Source organism: Perca flavescens, chromosome 1 (assembly GCF_004354835.1).
Source record: "Perca flavescens isolate YP-PL-M2 chromosome 1, PFLA_1.0, whole genome shotgun sequence".
Classification (NCBI taxonomy): Eukaryota; Metazoa; Chordata; class Actinopteri; order Perciformes; family Percidae; genus Perca; species Perca flavescens.
Window position 1 is genome coordinate 14,007,069 of NC_041331.1, and position 21,349 is coordinate 14,028,417.

Genomic DNA, 21,349 nt, shown 5'->3' on the forward strand with positions numbered 1-21,349 from the left:
TGTGTGTGTGTGTGTGTGTGTGTGTGTGTGTGTGTGTGTGTGTGTGTGTGTGTTGACGAAGGCAGTGCAGTCACAGAGCAATCAGTGGTGCTGTGACAGTGGTTGGGCACGAGTCATGCTATCTGCAGCACAAGGGGGAAGGCAGGTGCAATCGCAACGGTCACAAAAAATCTCTAAACTTTTCTGTTTTGCCTCTCTTTTCTCTTGTTTTTCTCTGTTCAAGTTTCTTTTTCACTCCTTACTTTCCTCCTCCTCCTCTCTCTGTAGATCTACAAACCAATCCACCGTCTTTGTAAGCAAATTGAACTTCCATCCTTTTGACCGGAACATAATCTCAACAGTTCTATGAATTTCAATCATGTTCAAAGTGTGGAAAAAAAAGCAGCATTTTACAGCCAATGAGGAGAGACCACGGATTGGAATGCTTTTTACCGCTTCCAAAACAAAACATTTTGTTCTTCAACTATTCCTGTTCACATATGAGCTTTAGCACATGGGTTAGGGTTGGGAAAGGAATGCGAGACACAGAAGAGGGAAGATATAAATTAGACTGGGTAATAGGTAATAAATGACTGAATAAACAAATAGAAATGAATGTGAGAAACAACCTGGTGCCAACAGCACGGGCTGGGGCTTCTCAAGTGACTCAGCCATGAAAATGTTTTTGTTTTCCTCTGGCTCGTAATGAAAAGCTGCAGGGCCCTCGAGACAAAAACAGCTCTTGCATACCTGACTTTATTTGCTTCTCCTTTTTTTTTTTTTTTTTTTTTAACCCTCCCACGGTCCCCAGGAGTAAACCGATCGTTTGATTAGTGCATATTACAATGAAGCCTGCAGCCCATAACTCGCATACTGTTCTTTTAAATGGCTCCGGTGGGCCCTTGGGGTGCTTAAAGCAACGTGAACTCTGTGTGTCCTGTGCTGTGTCACATCCACAAAACGTCAGCACTCCACCAGATTATAAAGCCTTTAAATAGGACATATACCCACATAATGTCGGATGAAGGGCCACAGTAAAGCCTGAAGGTGAGTTTTTTTTATGCTGTGAAAGACAATGTGCAGGTTCAGGCTATAATAAAGACCCACAATGGGAGTTCTATTTCTACTAATGATGATGATGTTGCAATGTTTTAACATAGTTTCTAATCAAACAAATGCAACCAACTGTAGATTCAGCCAATGGCCAATCCCCAATGTATTCCTCTTATCCTCGATTCCTATAGGACAATAAACACAACATGACAAGAATTCAAAGAAGAACAATAGATGCTTGTGCGTTTGTGATGTGCTGGAGACTAAGAGACATCCTAAAAGGAGACTGCCAGAAAACCATTTCTTGTTTTCTCAGCCCCACATGCCAGCAAAACCACTCCATTACCTTAACCCACTCTGCTGCTGCCATTTATCCTTTTACCAGTGGTGAAGAAATTTAAGTTTCTAAGCAGAATTCTAACCTTATGGTCCCTCGTGTGTATCTGGATGAATGTGGTGTGCTGGACACCTACAGTACTGTACATGCCAACCTCTCTCAATGAGGGAAACATGTGGAGAGGAAGAGTTTCTATTAATACTCACAAGGATCTTAACTCTTCCTTGAGCGCTACTTTTTACACTTTGATACACCTATAAAATCTAATTCAATCCAGTAAAACATCACAGCCATAAATTCTACCTTTACAAAGATAATAATTCCCAATTTCAATTGACACTATTGGAGAGGTATTGATTTAAAGTGCTCATATTATGCTTTTGGGCTTTTCCCCTTTCTTTTATTGTGTTATATAGTTTTTTGTGCACATTATAGGTTTACAAAGTGAAAAAGCCCAAAGTCCACCCCAAAGGGACTTACCATCTCCAACAGAAAACACTGTTCACAAACTGCTCCAAACAGCTCTATTGTAGTCCAGCCTTTACTTCCGTGACGAACGTGCGTCATTTTGTAACACACGTTATAATGCTCACCTAGCTGCTAGCATGGCACGCCATATGCATTATATTAAGACGGATTTCTAATAAAAGATTAGAAACACCACCATTAACTACGACCTTAGGCAAGGCAATTTCATTTATACAGCACATTTCAAAGGCAATTCAAAGTGCATTACATAAAACATTAAATAGCAATTAAAAACAGTCATTAAAGAGAATAGAAAATAAAAGCAAGTTAAGATAGAATAAGACTTAGTATTAAAGTGCTCATATTATGCTCATTTTCAGGTTCATAATTATATTTTGAGGTTGTACCAGAATAGGTTTACATGGTTTAATTTTCCAAAAAAAAACACCATATTTTTGTTATACTGCACAGCTCTCTCTCACACTGCTGCAGCTCCTCTTTTCACCTTGTGTTAAGGTCTCTGTTTTAGCTACAGAGTGAGACCTCTTTTCTTCTGTACTATCTTTGATTGCACTCGAACATGCGCAGTAGCTCAGATGTAGATCATGTCAGCTAGCTCCATAGACAGTAAAAGAAAAGCGGTTTCTCCAACTTCGGTCAGTTACAAGGCAGGATTAGCTGGGAGACTTCTAAACGAAGTTTGCATGCTAGCGCTAGCATGCTAACGGTTGTGGTTAGCCAGCTCGTTTCGGCTAGTGACGTAAAAAGCCGTGCAGATTTTGAACAGCTCACCCGGAGACTGAAGGCAGGATACATTCAGAAACCGTATCTCACTCAAAACAGCATGGAAAGTTTGTATGCGTGTTTAAGCACCAGAGACACAAAATAACACCCCAAATCCCAGAAAAAGGGATTTTTTCATAATATGAGCACTTTAAACATAGTTTAGTTAATACCTCTCGGAAAGTTTTAACAAAAACTGGAAGCTTTGTTAAGGAAGAATATATGCAGCTGAACTGTTGTATTATATTTCATTACATTATACAAGTGTACCTAATAAAGGGCCTTCCATATTCGCATTCCAACACTTAGATGACAAGAAATTAGGATTCTCAATTTTTTCACCCTGAACAACAGGCTAGGCAGACTTCTTTAGATTCTTTGGTCTGGGTAACTGCTGTATTTGTCGGCTGAATCTGTCCTTTCCAATGACATGTCACTAATGGTTAATCTGAGGAAAGGAACAAGTTAAAATCATCAAAGTCATTAGATTTTAATATGTTGTATCTTTGACAAGCTGAAAGATTGCGTTGCAACCCAGGTTTTCTTATTGCAGTGGCTGTATGAAAACAACATAGAAAAGAGCAGAATGGTGAAGAATGTCTTAAAATTGGTTTTAAAACTGAAACTGAAAGTTTAAAAAGCCAATGGCAGCAGCTTATGGTCTGGGTGTTAACAATGTAAGTGCGTTCAAAAGGATGTAGAGAACAAAGCCGGTTCAAGTTCTGGTGTCACCTTTTGACTTCACTCAAAAATGCAGACAATTATACTGTACATGATTGCATCTGAAGGATTGTTAGCTTAGATGAAATTTTAAATGGCAGTGTCATTTGCTGGGCCATGCTGCCCTTTTCAAAAGCAGTAGAACCAATTCTTCTGTGTGCGCATGCAGCATTACCAGAGCTATCAAAATTGTCAAACAGTTATAAGAGTATCAGTGGTTGGAATTTTACATAATTCAAATTCATCCAGAATTCCTACTGCTAAATGTCTGTTGTGAATTGCCAATTTCATTGCACATTACAGTTATAATGCTTCAGATTTTCATAACATCTAGTGTCGCATTGCCAGACCTATCTCCACAGTGTCAGCGCTGGAGTATGGTCTGGCTACACCAGATTATCTATTTTGGGATAGGGGGGAAAAAAAACACTGATTTATTTCTTTAAAAGGTACACTGTGAAGTGTTTTAAGTATTTTATTAGCTAAAATCAATGTCTTCATTCATAAATATGTCCTCATTGGTGTAAAATTACCTCTGGCAATGATATGACTCATCCTCGTAAGCGAAGAATTTCTTATCTGTATTTACATTGGACGGGCAAATCCAAGGAGGCTTCCAGGTCATTCCGCCATTTTGAAAAACTGTAATCGGGACATAAAGCACTAGCAACGTTTTTTCGTTCAGAGCCAGCGTCACTTGACTAAAACCAGCTGAAACAGAGAAGGAGATCAGCGAGAGGCGACAGTCACTGCCCCGGCAAATTTGAAAGCCTGCACTGCACTTCAGTTCAGTTCATAATGGAGGATCATTACTTATGCCGAGCCACAGGAGAAGGAATCAACGTCGCAGAAAATAAGAGAAAAAGGCAACGTGACCGGCAAATTCAAAACACGAGGGTAGGGCGCCTGGTTAGCTCACCTGGTAGAGCAGGCGCCCACATATAGAGGTTTACTCTAAAGGGCTAAAATGACAAAAAAAAGAATCTTTTATAAAAAAAGAAAAAAACACGAGGGTAAACATCGGGATAGCCTTTCCCAGGTGGAAAGAGCTAATCAAGGAGAAAGACTTTCAAAGGCTTTCTTCTCGACAGGTAAGTCAATGTTACGGTCTAAATTACAAGGGTAATTACTTATACATGCTCACACTAATGATTCAACGGTGTTTGTTTAAAATAACAAACCTCATCACCCAAAAGAAAAATCTATGAATAGCTTCTTGGTACTTAATGGCTACCGTAGTTGCAACACGCATTTTAAAAAGCGGGGCGCTAGAGAGCACTATTCGTTTGAATGCAAAATACAATTTCACCACTAGATGGGAGAAATTTCTACACAATGTACCTTTAAACCAATCACTACCATCCTGGGCAGCTCTAAGCCTTGATGCAGCGACGGTGCCCTTGCAAAATAGACAGCGGAGATAACGGAAAGGGGAGGGACATCGATTTCCAGCTTTTTCAAAGCAATGTATTTGTACATTACATTGGGAACATCCCTCGGCTTTACTGCATATTTTCTTTTGAAAAAGTAAATGAGTGGTGGTGGTGAGGGTTCTGTGAAAAATCCAAAAGTATTGTCCTTCTATATAACTGTCTTTCTGTACCTTGTTCTCAATTAAAAAAATAGTAAAAAAAAAAAAAGAAAGAAAGAAAAAAGGACATATTACCAAGACTGATACATGTAAACTAAACAAACATCCCCCCCCACTAAAATTGTTGAGGCTCTTACTGTAAAGCGGTGGAATATCTCATGGCATGGACAACAGGATGAAAACTATTTCTTCATTTACTTTGTGTGGTTTTCATGGTAGCTCACTAAAACTGAAATAAAGACGTTGCATGGACAGAGGTGTGCCTATGCATTTGTGCGTACATGTGTGTTTGTATTCCCTTTTCCTTCTCCCACCCAGAAAACAGCAGAGTAAATAAGGTGATGTGTGTGTGTGTGCTTTTGTATGTGAGATATATGTAAAAGAGGGTTAGACTGCATTCCAATTGCAAACAAATTTCCCACACCATGCTTCTCTCTCTATAAATGCAATATACACAATCATATTTAAATGAAGGCGAGAAGACAAGGAGGAGAGCAGACGGAAGGCTCGGAGGCTTTGGAAGGGGGTTGATTTACACGCTCTGTCAATTCCCTGTTGCTGGCGGACATGCATAATTCATCCATTTTATTGACTGCTGGGGAATTCTATTAGGTGATAGAGTGATATTCCCAAGAACAAAAGATGACTGCCCTTTTCATGAGTGTCATCAGGACCAGTATGTGTGAGTACGTGTGCACACTGGCCCCTGCTATCGATGACACGCAGCACATTTTTGCTAAGAATGCGTTTTCAAAACCTTGACTGAATAGCTTCAAGTGTTACATATTCTGTCACAGTGCTGCTGAGCTTAATCAGAATAAATGGTAAGCTTGGTGTCCTTGGCAATAGACTTGCTCAGAGCCTAAATGAATTTGAGGGTAGGATTTGGTGAATACATAAAACAGCATGTTACGGCAGAATAAGCCATAGTGTATGTGTACCACAATATCATTCAAGATACTGTGTGGAGATTCCCTAGTTAAATAATTTCACACAAAAGAGAATAATAGATTAAGTAGCATCCCCTACATCTCTCTGAAAAACTATATTTACGTATTTAAAAAAAAAAGGTATTAGACAACCAACAATTTAGTGCACTTTTGTCACACACAAAAAAAACAACACATTCATTTAATATAAAATAATAATTGGCTTTTGGATTGTTAATATATAGATTTAATGTGGGATTAAATCAGACTACACAATATCAACCCGATATCTGACCTGACAAACACAGGGCATCAGGATTGCTTGTTAAGTGTCATAGTGGAAGACAATTGACGCAGCACCTGGGACGCCTCGGGATGTCCCGATAAAAAGACGAACACGTCAGATTTTTTTGTCTTCTCTTTTACAATAGGTGTCCGTGATGTTGACCCATTAAGAGGATACTCTTACACATGTGCACAATTGTGCAAAGCAAAAGAAGAATTTAGTTTTTATTTCATGGTCAGTGAACTTGTAACCATTTGACTATCACCCTCTGAACAACACCGTACACAGGGCCATGGATAAGCATTGCTATACCTCTAACCAACATGGCATCATGACTTTTCGTAAACATACACGGCACTTTCCTAAAGCCAAATGCTGTGTTATCTGTACGCATTTTGAGCTATCCACGTGTATATCTACGCTGTATACAGAGGATGTAAACATACACACCACATGGCGTTGCGAGAATGTGCCGTACTATCGCAAGAACGTCACACGCGTGTAAAAAATAAAATAAAATAAAAAACGGCTGAAAAACGCCATACGCGGGACACGATCCCGGCTCTCCTGGGTGAAAGTCCTGTGTTTTACCCATCCGCGGACTTATGTCCCTTCATACTACTCGCTCTGGCGGAAAAAATCACACGTAACGTAGGTCCATGGCGGCCGAAAGACGTTGACAAGCACGCTAAAAAACGATTATGCGTCTTGATAACACGCCAAAACGGCATACGAATTGGCGTGTCATACATACGCCACTTTATGAGATCAGTCTGCTCTAACATGATTGGCAGGTTGGCGTGTAGCCACGCCCCTAAAGTATCCACTGCTTTATCGTCTCATTTTAAAATAAATGGAACCATAATTTACAAAATGAACGTCACGCTTTATTAAGGAAGACCTGAAACTAGTGATTGAGGCCACAAACTCGTTAGGAAAATGTTTATTACGGTAATAAAAAAAAAAAAGTAGGGTCATTTCCCCATAGACTTCTATAGAAACTGACTTCTTTTTGGAGCCAGTGGAGTCGCCCCCTGCTGGCTTCACTTTTCAGTCACAGTAAGTAGACGCTTGAGTCCAACATGTATCTGCCAAGTCACAGCAAGAATTATTGACTATGATTGTCCAATGTGGTGACGTTCTCAAAAGACAAAAAGGTGTAGTATGATCCCAGCATACTGGACATTTAAGAGATATATGCAGTAGCTCAACAGAGAGAAATAATCTTCTCTACAACTGAGAGTTAGAGAAGCACCTGTTCTAAATTTCCATTTCAGGTCTTTACTCTGATCCCATCTGTCATTGCAGGCATCAAAGAGTTTTATAGCAGCCTTTAAGTCCTACACGGCAATATGGACAGGTGATACAAAAAGAAACACCAATGTCTGTCTTCTGGCAGGTTACGAAAAACATACTAATGAGACTCTTCAAAGACTTATAACAGAAATCCTTTATGTGGCACATTTTGAAAAGAAATTTGAAGGATTTCACTGTCTTAAAAAGTATCCTACAGTACTACTGAGGAGTCAGTCGCTAGAGGAACAACTAGCAAAGAGTTACAAATGATAATTAGACATCCTAGAATCAGTATGGTCTAAAACCACCATACACAGTTTCATGTTGCACTTCTTTTTGAATCGCCTACATTATCCGCAGCTCTGAATAAAACTGTCTTTCTGCTATTGTGAACACAGGCCGAGTGAGACAGGAGGAAAACGACATGACCAATTTGAAGCACCAGCAGCAGAAGCTCAATGTGATAATCCCCACTGTCAGTGAGTCCTTCAATTGGTAGCTTTGGCACATCTTTATAAACCTTCATCTTATGTCTACAGCTTCGGCGTCGCCACTTTAAAGGCTGTTTGTGCTGTCCACCCAAGACCAATTAGACACTCTTTGCAGATTTGCCTCTTTCTCTACTTTAGACTGTATGCCACACAGATTTTTAATTGACAGCAGCTCTTCTTTCTCTCATGTAATGCCCGAGAGGGACGGGAGAATTCCACTTCTACTCTTTTTAATTGTCAATGTCGTATTAAAATCAAAAGAAATTTGGTAATATATTCGCCACACAATCCATTTCTGCTCTGAAGGCAGGAGCATGAAAGTCCACTTCAAAGACTTCCCTGATTGTTCAGAGTATGCTTGCTAATTACCAACGGAGACACCCTAGGGGGGTGGATATGCACGCCGGATAGTGTTTTGCAATTAATACAAGGTAGATTAATAAGCACCTTTTTGCCAGCTCCCATTGGAGGTCAGATGTACTCACACAGTATTCCATCGGTGTTGAAGACATTTAACTTGAGATGCGGTGCTCTGCTTGGAACTAAAGGCTGGAAAGTCTAATGATATTCTAGTTCACACTGCACTGGAGCCCTGTGGTTACCAATGTGAAGACCTTACATTTAATTTCACCGAAGGTAGAAATCCCATTCTGGGGCCGGATTTAAATGAATGAGCCTAATTCAGCTATTTTCTGTCGACCCCACAAGTTGCAACGTTATTATTCTGCAGGACCGGTACACAGGGTTTAGGTCAACAAAGTGCTTTCTTAATTGGTGAGAATCAAACTTCCCACATCCATTGCAGCTCTCTCTGAGGGATTGGAGCTGCTGTGCCTGAGCTAATGAGAGCCAGAGGAGTGAGAGCACAGGCACTGTGACACTCTCTCTTGGCTATTAATTTGTGAACTTCCCCTCAGCTGGCAACCCTACAGCCTTGAATCCCAGCTGAAGTAGCTTCATTGACAAGTCTAGGTCCCCCCCCCCCTCCCCCTGCAACCCTTCTCAGGGCTCTTTGAGTAGCAGTGGCAGAAAAGGATAAACACTTTTGAAGACCAGAGGCCCCGTTTACAAAAAGGAGCCGTACATTATGGTCTGTGTTGCTAGAAATATGTAACTATTGTCAACTTTGATGGATAAAAGTGATTTTGAAAAGTTGATTTGAATAAGCATACCAGTTTCAACACGAATAAGAGCAGAGACATGCCCCAAGAAAACCTGTAGCATTTTAAGTAGTGCTGTCAAACGATGAAAATATTTAAATCGCGATTAATCGCATTCATGTCATAGTCAACTCGAATTAATCGCACATTTTTATCTATTCTAAATGTCCCTTGATTTCTTTTTGTCTCATTATTTTTTCTCATTTTAATGCTGTTATCAATGTGGAAAAGTGGATCGGCTTGCTTTGTGCTTTTGTCGCCTGGCTTTGACGAGGGGGCGGAGCATTGGCGTCAGCTGCGTGCTCGGCCATCAAGTGGTATTTCAGACTGGACCTGCTGTGATGATAGCTCAGTTCACGACGACAAAACGCACAGATCACATTGGTCTGGTCAATGGAACCATTTGGCAACTTTTTAAAAGTAAACTTTCCATTCAGAATCTTATTGGCATCCATTTTGGAGTCTCACGCTCGCCATCCACTCCAAACGTAACGTTAGCCTGCTAATCTTTGGCCGGCTCGCAAGCCCAAACAAGTGTGTGCGGCGTGGCTCTTGTTTTGTTTTCCGGTCTAGTTAGATCCGGTGTGGTGTTGTAGTTTTTCTACCATTACTAGTTGTTGCAACAGCATGTGTAAAAAAACTACAAAGTTTGCTAGGCCAAAAAGAACATTAATCTTGTGATAAAAAAATTGACACCGTTAAAATGGGTTTGCATTAACGCTGTTAATAACGCGTTTAACTGACAGCACTAATTTTAAGACTTCTTTAATTTCTCAAATGGTATGGTTATTCAAATGCACAGCAAGAGTTCATGCTCATACCTTTCTTCCAGCAGCTTGTCTCCAAACATCCAACGAATGTGTGGTACAGGGTAACCAGTGACCAGGCACGGCAGCAGCACGCTTGCGCCCACCGCCTTATTCACAGACACAGGCTGCACCAGGAACTCCAGCTTACTCTCTTCTCCAGTTTCTAGAGAAAAAATGCCAGGGTTAAGGCTGAGGTTAAGGTTGGGGTGAGTAAGTGAAGCAGAGCAGCCACCTTCTACATAACGGGTGTCATCTGTCTTAAAAACTTCAAAAGAGCTCTTGACTAATGGGCAGTCCCTTCCTGACACCCAAACCAAAGAATGGTCACATGAATAACGTCCATGTTGATGTCTGAGACAGCTGAAGTCTTAGCTCTTTAGGAGTTCAAAGTGATCCCATATATAATTCCAGCTGCAACTAACTGCCTGAGTAGCAGCCTGCAATACCCAGGCATGTGGGACCACAGCACAAACACAGGACTTTAGCAATATCAGTTTATCCTAGAGACCATAATTCTATGAGGCTCAAACCAGGAATTTAATTAGAAAACAGAAATGTATGAAATAGTTTTTCACCAAGCCCTTTTCCATTTCTCAATGTCTCCCCTCTGCAAACACCCAAATTATTGTATCTCAAGCTGATTTGTTGTTGTTTAAAGAAACCAAATAACTATAAATTTATTTCTGGTGCTGTCAAACGATTAAAATATTTAATCGCGATTAACCGCATTAATGTCATAGTTAACTCGCAATTAATCGCATATTTTTATCCATTCTAAATGTCCCTTGATTTCTTTTTGTCCCATTATTTTTTTCTCCAATTTTGCCTTAACGCCGTTAACGCGTTTAACTGACAGCACTATGTATTTCTGTCGCTTAAACATCTGGTCCATCTAGACAACATTTCTTTGAATGTCTTACACATCTTCCATGAGTTTTCCTTCTGTATGCATATAGCCTTTTGCCATTCCACCACACATCCTTGGAGGAGACCTACAGAGATAAAGACCCCTACTGGGGTCTTGTTGAAGTCTGATTTACCACCTCCAATATCTTCTCTGTGCTGCCAGGAGCCTGGTGCTTAACAACTCGGTAAATAAAACTTCTAGAGGGGTGAGACGAAACACTGCCACTATGGAATTCTGCCCCCTTTTGAGCTGCATTACTGAGTTACTGCAGCATTACTGATAACCCCACAGGGAGTTCTACCACTCCCTTTGGCATTCACCCATCCCTCACTACAGTTAGGCAGATTTCTTCATGCTAAAATTAGTGAGCAACCCAAAGAGGACACCATGTACCACTTTAATCAAGTGATGCACTGAACTATATTTTAATTTCAATTGACTGCACAAGTGGTTCTACAATAGAAGCTCTAACATAATTGCAGTGTAATCAAGGATGTGTAAATGTTTTGATTAACAAGCTGGAAAAATTCTTTCACCATTAGGTAACAATGGAAGTATAGTGTGAAAAATCTGAAATCCTTCCAGTAATGAAACCATACTGTTTGTGACTGAAATTATAACTATGAAATCCCATTTCTGCACTCTCACTGGATATCATTTCACCCGATGTCTGAAAACACTATTTTCTCAAATTACCTGGCAGAATTTGGAGCTGGGCTTCGTCGCTGGACTTGGACGACCCTACATTTTCCACGAGACAGCGGTATAGGCCGGCGTCTGCCTCCGAGGCGTTGCTGATCGCCAGGGCTCCGCTGGGCAGCTGGACCAGTCTGGTGCTAAGATCCAGCGGCAGGCGGTCTTTCTCCCACCTGGTGAAGGGCACCAGATCGGAGTTGACCTCGCATGCCATCACCTGGTTGTTCCCTAGGTGCACGGTGGTCGGCGATGGCTGGCTGACAAACCTGGGCATCCCTGAAAGACAGCGACGAGGCATGGATGTAAAATCTGCACTCCCTTCCAACATCAACAGAGTTAGTGGGAAGAAAGGAAAATCATTGATCAAACAGCAAGAATTCAAATGTTCTTCCATATACATTAAAACCTTTAAAAGGCCCTGAAAACGTGTTTTCTCATCAGCTTCCAAATATGCTTCCAAATATGAGCGATGGCACTCTGGTATTTGACTTTTAAAAAAAAATAGCTACAACTGTTATGCCGGTAAGACTGTTTTAAATGTACTTATTCAACTTTAAATTTTCAACAACATCTGAAAGTAAGCCATACTTTTACTGAGACAGGTTGAAAAACACAAGCAGACGGATCTTGGACCTTTAACACAGAAGCAAAGGATGTTATAAAAACTTGGGAGTATCTGGTTTAAACTATGTAGATGTATATTTGGTCGTATCTTTAGAGCTGGAAAACATAACTAAATAGTCAAAGCGACATCTTGCAATCAATATTCAGGATAGATTCTCAGGAGTGGAGAAGGCCAAAGAAATGCAACCCCCACCAACCCCTAACCTCTTGCATACCCAAATCATCAGGCACAGACACACAACCACCCACACACAGTTACGTAGCACAATCCCTTATCTTCGATGGTGGATGTTAATTTGCCACGGAGAGCAGGAGACACACAGCACTAATTAAAAAGGGCTGGATCCACAGGCTGTTTGTGCTGCTGTACCCCGACTTTCATCTCAACGCAAAATAATTATTTCCTGCGTTTGAAACCATTGATCTGAAACCAACAATCGCGGGCCGCGTTCCGAACAATCGCAAACAATGGCTTTAATTAAAAACAACTTACAATGTATGAACTGCAAATGGCATTCTTGGTTATATTAGTGAAGAAGAAAGAGTTGTTTTAAAAAAAAAAAAAAAATTAAATAAAAAAATAAATAAAAATAAGAAGGCCACTCCATCTACAATCAAAAGAATATCATGTTGTGTTATTACCATGGAGGGCCTTTCGAGTTTTTGGGCTGACTGTGGTTGTCTCCTTGGTAGTGTGTGTGTGTGTGTGTGTGTCTGTGTGTGTGTGTGTGTGTTGAATGGATGGAAAGAGGAGTCCCATTTCAGTGTTTGTTTATCTACTTACAAATATACGTCTGCCTGCTGTAACTGTGTTTTTACACAGGAAGTGATGCTGAAGGCTTGCTGAGTGATGATTTATCATCTTCGCCCTCTCTCACCTACAGACCGCTCTTCAAATCCCCTGCCAAGAGTGGCTCCAGGGTAAATCACACTTTAAGATAAGGCCCCAACGGCTACAGATTCTCGTCTGGCCCGGACCAACGCGCGCAGCTTCTCTGAGCGTATCTCAGCACAATAGTTCAGCTAATATGGGCTTAGCAGATTGTAGTACTGATATCTTTGTATGAAAGCTGCCAATCACCTACTGTATAATCATGCGAGGGTAGAAAAGCCTCAGCTGAATCATTTAGATTAGAGTCACTGAAGCTCCCCACTGAATCAAATACTTTTTTTTAATGATTAGCTGAGTAATCAGTCTAGCCCACATTAGGGGGAATTCTGGGATATATATATATATATATATATATATATATATATATATATATATATATATATATATATATATATATATATATATATATATATATATATCAGGCCTTCAATGAAGATTTAATTCATCAAGAAAATTAGATTAAATGTTTTACCAAAAAAAAGAAACTTCCCTATAGGTTATGTAGCTGTAGTCAGGAGAATATAATGGTAGTTACATGATGGTGGTGTTTACAGTAATAATGAATGTCATGTTCTTTTACACTATAAATTGTAAGGTGATATATGCTCACTGATGGTCCTTTTTCTTTCAAATTATGCTGATCAATTTCATTTCCTTGAGAAATTAAGAAAATATACATGTGCCATCTGTGTGTGTGTTTCATGTTACTATATTAAGCGCCTAACTATATTTCTATGTGTCTCTCAACTTCAATGGAAAGATCCTCCTCGGCATCCTTATTGATTTTGCTTTGTCATTATATGTGTTTTCAGCTAAGGAGTGACATACTAATAAACTTTATTCAATTCTCAAAGTGGACAATATGGGGTGGCTGGTAGCTAATATTTGAATAAAAGGCCAATATCTGCTCAACGTACAGACAAGCTGATATGTTTGTCTTACAAAGCACAATAAACAATTGCAGTAACCTCTAACCAAACTATAGAGGCACAGACTGGCTTTAACCGAAACATTAAACTTTAGGCAGTGCTTCGGCCCATGGAGCAATGACATTTCAAAAGATGAGATTGAGGACGATGGCCTGAGTTAATGCGCTCCAGATCTAATAGCTTCAGATATAAACCACGACTTTGTGTTAACGACTTGAGACTTGACATTTAGCCCAAAGAGGACACAGGAGAGAGCCCTAAAAAGTCATCTGCAGACATGACAAGAAATGATGGTTCCACAAAGACTGAACATTCTCAGAGAGAAGAGAAGACATCATCACCCTAACAACTTCAGGTCCGATTGCTGCGAGCACTCCGTCCGCAGTGACTCTGCTGTGCTTCAAGCTCACAATCGACTAAAGACTTACGGTGTAGCCAGTGGTAATGAAGTGGATGCTTCACGTTATGATGCCTTGGATATGTACGTGTAAGTTCATGCATGTGTGTTATACTGACTAACTAAAGTCTACATAAGTACATTAAGTGTGGGCCGAGGCGGGGCATTGTAGATGGGAAGTGGTCCCGCTAACACTATCGATTCCAATTAATCACAATTCTCCATTTAAATCGACTGGATGGGAGCTTCATTTTCCACACCCTTGCTCAGCACCATCTATTGAACACAAGTCCTGTATTGCCAATCTGCCAAATTACCAGAGTGTGATGAGGCAAATGATTGCAAGAGAGCAATAATGTCTCAGTGGTCAAAACACAAGAACAGAGAGTTTTATGCTAATGGAAAGCAGAATTTTTGTTCCATTTCAAACAGCACAAATGACAGAAGAAATGTGACACTGCTGATCTAATTGTGCCTCCAAACAATATTTTCCTAGAGAATAAAAGCGTTTAACCCAGTGGTGGCACCAAATGCCTCCTTCATGAAGCCTGGCTCGTTAGATTCACCAAAACCCTACAACGTCTGCCTGGCTTTGCCAGCAGAGCGTAAAATCATATGAATGCTAATGAACGAATGTGTCCATCATTGGATGGAGATTAGCAGAAAAGAATTGTGCCACAGAGAGTTACGAACAGCCGTAACGATAGTCTACCCCGCCTCAGAGCAAAAAAACGGGAGTAACATTGCTTGCACATACACTTAAATCACACAGTTGGGTTTCTACTATTCTTAATTAAAATCAGGTATAGAATAACAATGAGCAGCTTAATGGAATATGCAGAAGGCTTTAAGGATCTCCCTCCAGATTCGACTGAATTACTAACTGGCTGCAGAATGGCTGCCTTTCACCTTGGATCAAAAATACAATAGTGCTCTATGTTACATATTTTTAGTAGTAATTCAGGAAATAAAACTGAAACTGGCTCACATTTTGGGGCTGCCCAGAGGGCTATACCTGCTTTCTAGCCTGACAAAGTGCTGTGTTTGGACTGGCAACATGAAATAACCCATTTTCCACTGTGAACATTTGGAATGTTAAAAAATAATAGTCATCAAGCGATCAAAAAAGCGCACACGGTTAATGCATCCGAGCATGCTTATATTTTCCACGTAGACTGTAACTGTTAATACCAACAGATAAGACCTAACTTGAGTACATCATCTGAACGGAAAAAGCTGCTTTTTCTTTTAAGCTTGAATTCTTTACTTCCTAAAAGCATTTGGCATTTTGCAATCATGAACAATCCGAAGGAAGAAATACAACACAAAAGGCGGCAGAGTTCACAGTTGTTACACTGATAGCAGAGTCAGTAGACCAGAATGCAACACAGCAACAACTGAGACGGTCATTCTTATCACGTTATTATTTCCATTACTTCTCTCTCTCTCTTCCTCTCTGAATTCAACAAGTTCATGCCCATTCTCTCAGGGATTTGTGAACGTCATTCTGGGAAATGTGGGAAATCAATACCTGAAACTGAAGTACACAAGTCAGGTTGAAGGGAAGTGGGTACACTAAAAAAGTAAATTAAAGCCCTTCACGTCAAAATTATTCCTAGAATGCACTGACGGTTCCAAATTGATATTTACTAGTGTATGACCATCCAAAGGGAGTTTTTCTTTAAAACACAATAACAGCTTCACTAGCTCCATCTTTCCCTCCAACACTGTCCTCCCTTATCAACACATCCAGCGTTTCCCATACATTGATTTATTTGTGGCGGCCGGCCACAATATCAACATTGACCGGTCGGCCAAGTATTGATATTCTATTTTGTTTTACTACTTAAATTAGGTACAAAATCGTATTTCATTGTAGAGATGCGCGCAGCGCATTGATTCACTCAGCCCATCCTGGTCTCTCTCTCTCTCTCTCTCTCTCTCTCTCTCTCTCTCTCTCTCTCTCACAAACACGACTGACCCGTCTGTGAATAGCATGAATCAAAACATGATTGCTTTTCCCAGCAGAGAAGAGGGCTGGCCAAATTCCTAAAAAGAATAAATCACGAGTTCACGAAAGGTTAGTATCATGAACACCTCTGCATAAATTTGTCTAAAACTGATGCATATAAGTTATTAACTCGGACAAGTTAGTCTGTCTATGTTTTTAAAGGACATTTCATTTTATAAGGTTTTTTAACATTAATATGCGTTCCCCCAGCCTGCCTATGGTCCCCCAGTGGCTAGAAATGGCGATAGGTGTAAACCGAGCCCTGGGTATCCTGCTCTGTCTTTGAGAAAATGAAAGCTCAGATGGGCCGATCTGGAATCTTCCCTTTATGAGGTCATAAGGGGAAAGGTTGCCTCCCCTTTCTCTGCTTTGCCCGCCCAGAGAATTTGGCCCACCCATGAGAAAGAGACATCATGGCTTTTCAAATGAGCGAAGCATGGCAGTTGGTCCTCCTCAATAGCATTTAAAGCTACAGACACAGAAATGGCACGTCCTAAGGAAAGCTCATTGTGGGACTGGCTCTAGTGGCTGTAATTCTGCACTAAGGCAGAATTTCAGGAAAGAGACTTCAGATACAGTATTAGGGGACCACTAAGGCCTATATAAAAGCATCCAAAAAGCAGCATGTCATGGGACCTTTAACAACAACGCTGTCAATCTCAGAGACTGAACTCTTCAAAAAAAGGTATTAGCAAGCATGTAAGGAGCCTAGCTAGTAAGGATATCTATAAACTAACCTTAGAATACATAGATGTTTAATAAAGTGCAGGTTTACTTCCCCACCCGGTCCGCTACCACCACAAATATAATCTTATTATGTAGGAAACTTTCTATTACAGCATCCCATGCTTTTATGAATTTCAATACCCGACAGAACCAAATCAAGCTTGCTGATCCAGAGAAGACCAATTTCAGCCAGTGAGGTGTTGGATCCAACCACGAATGAAGAGTAGATTGGACAGTGTGAAGACATCGAATCAATGGCAATGAAAACTCTCACTCAGAGCGAATGGAGGAGTGTCCGGGTAATCAAGCAGTACAAAAAAAAGACAACAATGTCCGTTAGATGTATTGGCTTTGAGAAGTGTGTGCTTAGGCGAGGTCTAAATGTATTTCCCTGCTGTAAAATCCTCCTGTACAATATGTGCTTTACACAGTTCAGAGCCTCTTTCTGTTCGTGCTCCCTTTAAGGCCAGCTGCAGCGTACAGTAAGTGATAATTAATTCCCTAATTGAGGGTTTTAGAGCTTCAGGGGAGAATATATCTAAGGTCTTCTTCCATAACAGGAAATCATGCTATTCAGACTACATACTTAAGATGACATTCTTACATTAAACACATTATTATTTTGTACTTTGAGAGGATTTCAAATATACAGTTTAATCTGAATTCCACTCTGTCAAACACAAAAGGAAACTCTTGAAAGTTATGTAGAAAGCACTAAGTTACCAGTTTATTAGGTACACCTGCACAATCCTATAAAGTCACAACTCACAGCTCTTCATTTGATTCTCTGATCATTTTTGAACATGTAGTTAATGGAGATGTTGGTAATGTATTGGGTTGCATTTTTTCTTACATTCTGTGAAAAATAAATAAGTACATTAATAAAATGTCAAACCATTAAAAAGAAAGAATCAAATAATAATTAAAACCAAGAGTTGACTACCAAACCATACTACTGAAAGGGGCAGCTAAAAAGGAATGTTTTAATGTTTTATTTTAGTTTTAAGGACGATACACCTAACACGATTGGATGTTACAGCAGCTTGGAGCATAAAAGCTAAAGGCAGTTTAACAAAATTTTGTGGAGACCCGGGGAATAACCAGACGGCCTGTTCCAGATGACCTGAGGGGTCTAGAAGGTTCATAGCTCACAGGCATGACAATAAAGAAAAATGTTTAGATTTAGACTTCTGTAAAAGTTGTAAGGATTTCATGTGATTTTTATCTTCAGAAATCCAATTCTACTTAAAGCTTTAAAAAACTAGACAATTCACTTTAATTTAGGGGTTCATGTTTTCCTTTTAAGATTGGATTCAAAAGTCAGTGGGACGATTCCTTCTGGGTTCATGAGAAAGCACCGCTGGGCCAAAACAGAAAATAAATCTCCCATTGGTAAAGCATTGGTTATGTGTGATCATTAATACATTAAAGGGGAAATATGCAGTTTCTTTTAGCTTAATTTACCTTAACTGAACAGCTTTGGAGTCATTGGAATGGTTATAGGATTTTTTTTTCGAGTTGAACGGTGGTTGTCTCTCTTACCCCTAGAGCCTGGGAGCAGAAAAACCACCCTTGCAACACCCCGCCGGGCTCAGCGTCAGGAAGTATGGCGTGATATCAGGTCTTGCGATGTAACGAATTGCATCACGGCACTGCACACATACGCCCATTCAGGAACCGGCTAACAAGGTAGCGGTGGAGTTTTTCACACTATCGTCATGGCTGAGCCGGCTAAAAAGAAGCAGAAAGCTAGGAAAGCATCGTCGGAGGAACAGAGAAAGAGAAAACGGCAGACTGACCGAAAGAGTTTTTACAACAGTGTTGCCAAATATCTATTCCGAAGCTCTATAGAGAAAGCTGCGAGCAAAAAGCGAAGAAATGGCCCAAACTGCATAGCGCCCCTTTAACGCACTCTGTATGCGCATGCAAGTTTGTGTGCATGAGTGAAGGCAACGCCATTGAAACTGACGACAGTAAACAACAATCAGTAAAATATAAACTGTAGTCTACTCTCAGCGACAAATGCTTATGTTTCTCCTTTGCCCTATCCATTATAAAACTTCAACTGCATTGTATTGCAAAACCCACTCAAACACATTCCCTCCAAACAACACAAGAACAACATAGTTCACCCCCGATATCACTCTTAATAGAGGCACTTCAGAGATAATGGCATAGAGAAAAAAAAAGATGATTCTATATCTCTAATGCAGCCTAGATTATTGTGCAATTTAGCTTTGAGGGGTGGTGCTGTAGTTATGTTCTTGAGTGCCTGTGCATGTTGCATGAAAACCACAGCATTAATTCTTTAAATCCTATGCCAAGAGGGAGTGTGCTTTTACTTTTGGTTAAATACAAATATGGGATGTGGTCCAAAAAAAAGGAAAGGACAACATAGGAAACAAAGTCAAGAGAAGTGAGGTGAACGGGACTTTTTGGAAAACGTGTTTCCCGATGTTCTTTGCTCCACAGTAAAAAAATAAATAAATAAATAAAAAGGTAGCAGCGACTTTCATCCTGCCGGAGGCTGGCAGACGGGAGGTCTCCCAAGACTGACAAGAATGAAAACAGGATTAATTAATAACTGTGTGTCGGAATCTAATGAAGAAGTCGCTGGGGCACTTCATCATGCATGAAGCCTGAAAAGCCTGACATACTAAGGAAATGATGAAATGCAGTCTGGCATCTTTTTTCAGTTTAGATCTGATCCAAACATCTGTCCGTTAACATAAACATGCAATGACACCAGTTTACAACAGAGCTGAAAATAGAGCTAGCTTACTCCAATAACCCTTTTGGCACACTGAAACGTGTAATGAACAGTGGATGTAAAGACATGATGGGAGAATAAATCAGTACTTTTTAAAAAACTATGATATGTGCGCAGAACAATGGAAACCACAAAAGCACACTATACACACTGCCTGACACATAAATGCTTATGTTGTGCACACACACGTCAGAATGGACAGACAGAAGATGGATGGGTAGCGTTCCACAGGAATCGGCCTCAGAACGTTCTTATTTTATCTAACGGGCTGTAAAAATGGCTCCTGGGTGCAGGAGAAAGAGCATATCCTGACCGTGTCACCAGTCAGTGCCTACAGTAAAACCATTAGAAGTCAACTGGTGCCACAACAGCCTATTGTTAAATTGCAAAACATGACAACCTCAAGACAATGGCGGCAGGAGGGAAGTCAGCCAAAACTAAATAATTTCATTGTTGAAAACATAAGATGCAAACAGAAGCATACTGGAGTAGAAGCAGTGTATCCAGGCCATTGATCCACAGCCAACAGACCTCTTTAAGTACGTTAAGGTAACTCTTGCAGGGCTTAACATCTCTGATAGCTCTTAGCAAAGGGAGGGATATATTTAACTGCTAAATCACTCTGGGTGCAGAACGCCCTTCTAAACATTTATGACTATCAGTGGATGGGCCCTGGGGGCGCAGCTGCTGTTTAGAGTACAACTGAGGAGAGAAGTCCCCTCCGCCTGATTACTACATTTCTCATTCTTCACAGAACGCTCAGGAAGATAAGCAATAGAACATGCCCTTTAGAGGACAGTCAACGTAAAACGTCTGCTGTAAACGAATTGCAGTAAGCTGCCTCTCGGCTTAGCACGTTGCAAGTGGGACAAGTTGCTCGTTTGATTGCCAAATTTCGTTCCCGCTTGCATACGATAGTAAAAAAGCCTACCACCAAATCGCACACAATCAATTGTGTCTAGATGGGAAATGACACGTCACGATGAAGCACAAGTTGGCACTCTTGACGGCTCCTGATTGCCTGTTGTGGGAACAGACACAGCAGAAACTCGCACAGAGGCTCACAGACGGTGATGGATGGAGAAGGACACATGACAGGGCTGGGTCAGCTGTTGCCGTGGCAACGTCAATAACAAGGACATCCAGTTTTCCTTTTCAAAAAAAAGGTTTCTTTCAATTCCATGACAGACAATTGGCAAATATGTCAGCCATCTTTATCATGTGTAAAATGCATTAATACATTTTTTTATTTGAATTAAATAATTCATAATGTAGTTGATTCAAATACAAACTGGTGAGAAATGTCAAGCCTCAAGTCTTTGAGTCAGGAGGAGTCTAATCTTTATATTAAAGCTACATTGTGTAAGAATTCCTCCCAGCTAGCAGTGAAATTGTATATGACAACCAACTGAATATTACTTTCTAGCCCTTCCCGTTGTCGTTTTAATTCTCTTTTTCGCTTCCCTGGTGAGTAATCTCCCCCTGGCATTCGCCA

The 21,349-nt window shown here is 40.4% G+C and overlaps 1 protein-coding gene across 7 annotated transcripts in view; it reads right to left on the reverse strand.

Annotated features, from left to right (window-relative positions):
• neo1a (neogenin 1a) overlaps nucleotides 1–21,349 on the reverse strand; it is a 186,552-nt gene that overhangs the window by 72,098 nt on the left and 93,105 nt on the right. For all 7 annotated transcript variants that reach the window (XM_028587139.1, XM_028587047.1, XM_028586959.1 and 4 more), the window contains exons 3-4: nucleotides 11,506–11,781; nucleotides 9,915–10,065 (exon numbers count right to left, since the gene is read on the reverse strand). In XM_028587139.1, coding sequence (XP_028442940.1) covers nucleotides 9,915–10,065; nucleotides 11,506–11,781 — 427 coding nt within the window. The remainder of the gene's footprint in view (nucleotides 1–9,914; nucleotides 10,066–11,505; nucleotides 11,782–21,349) is intronic.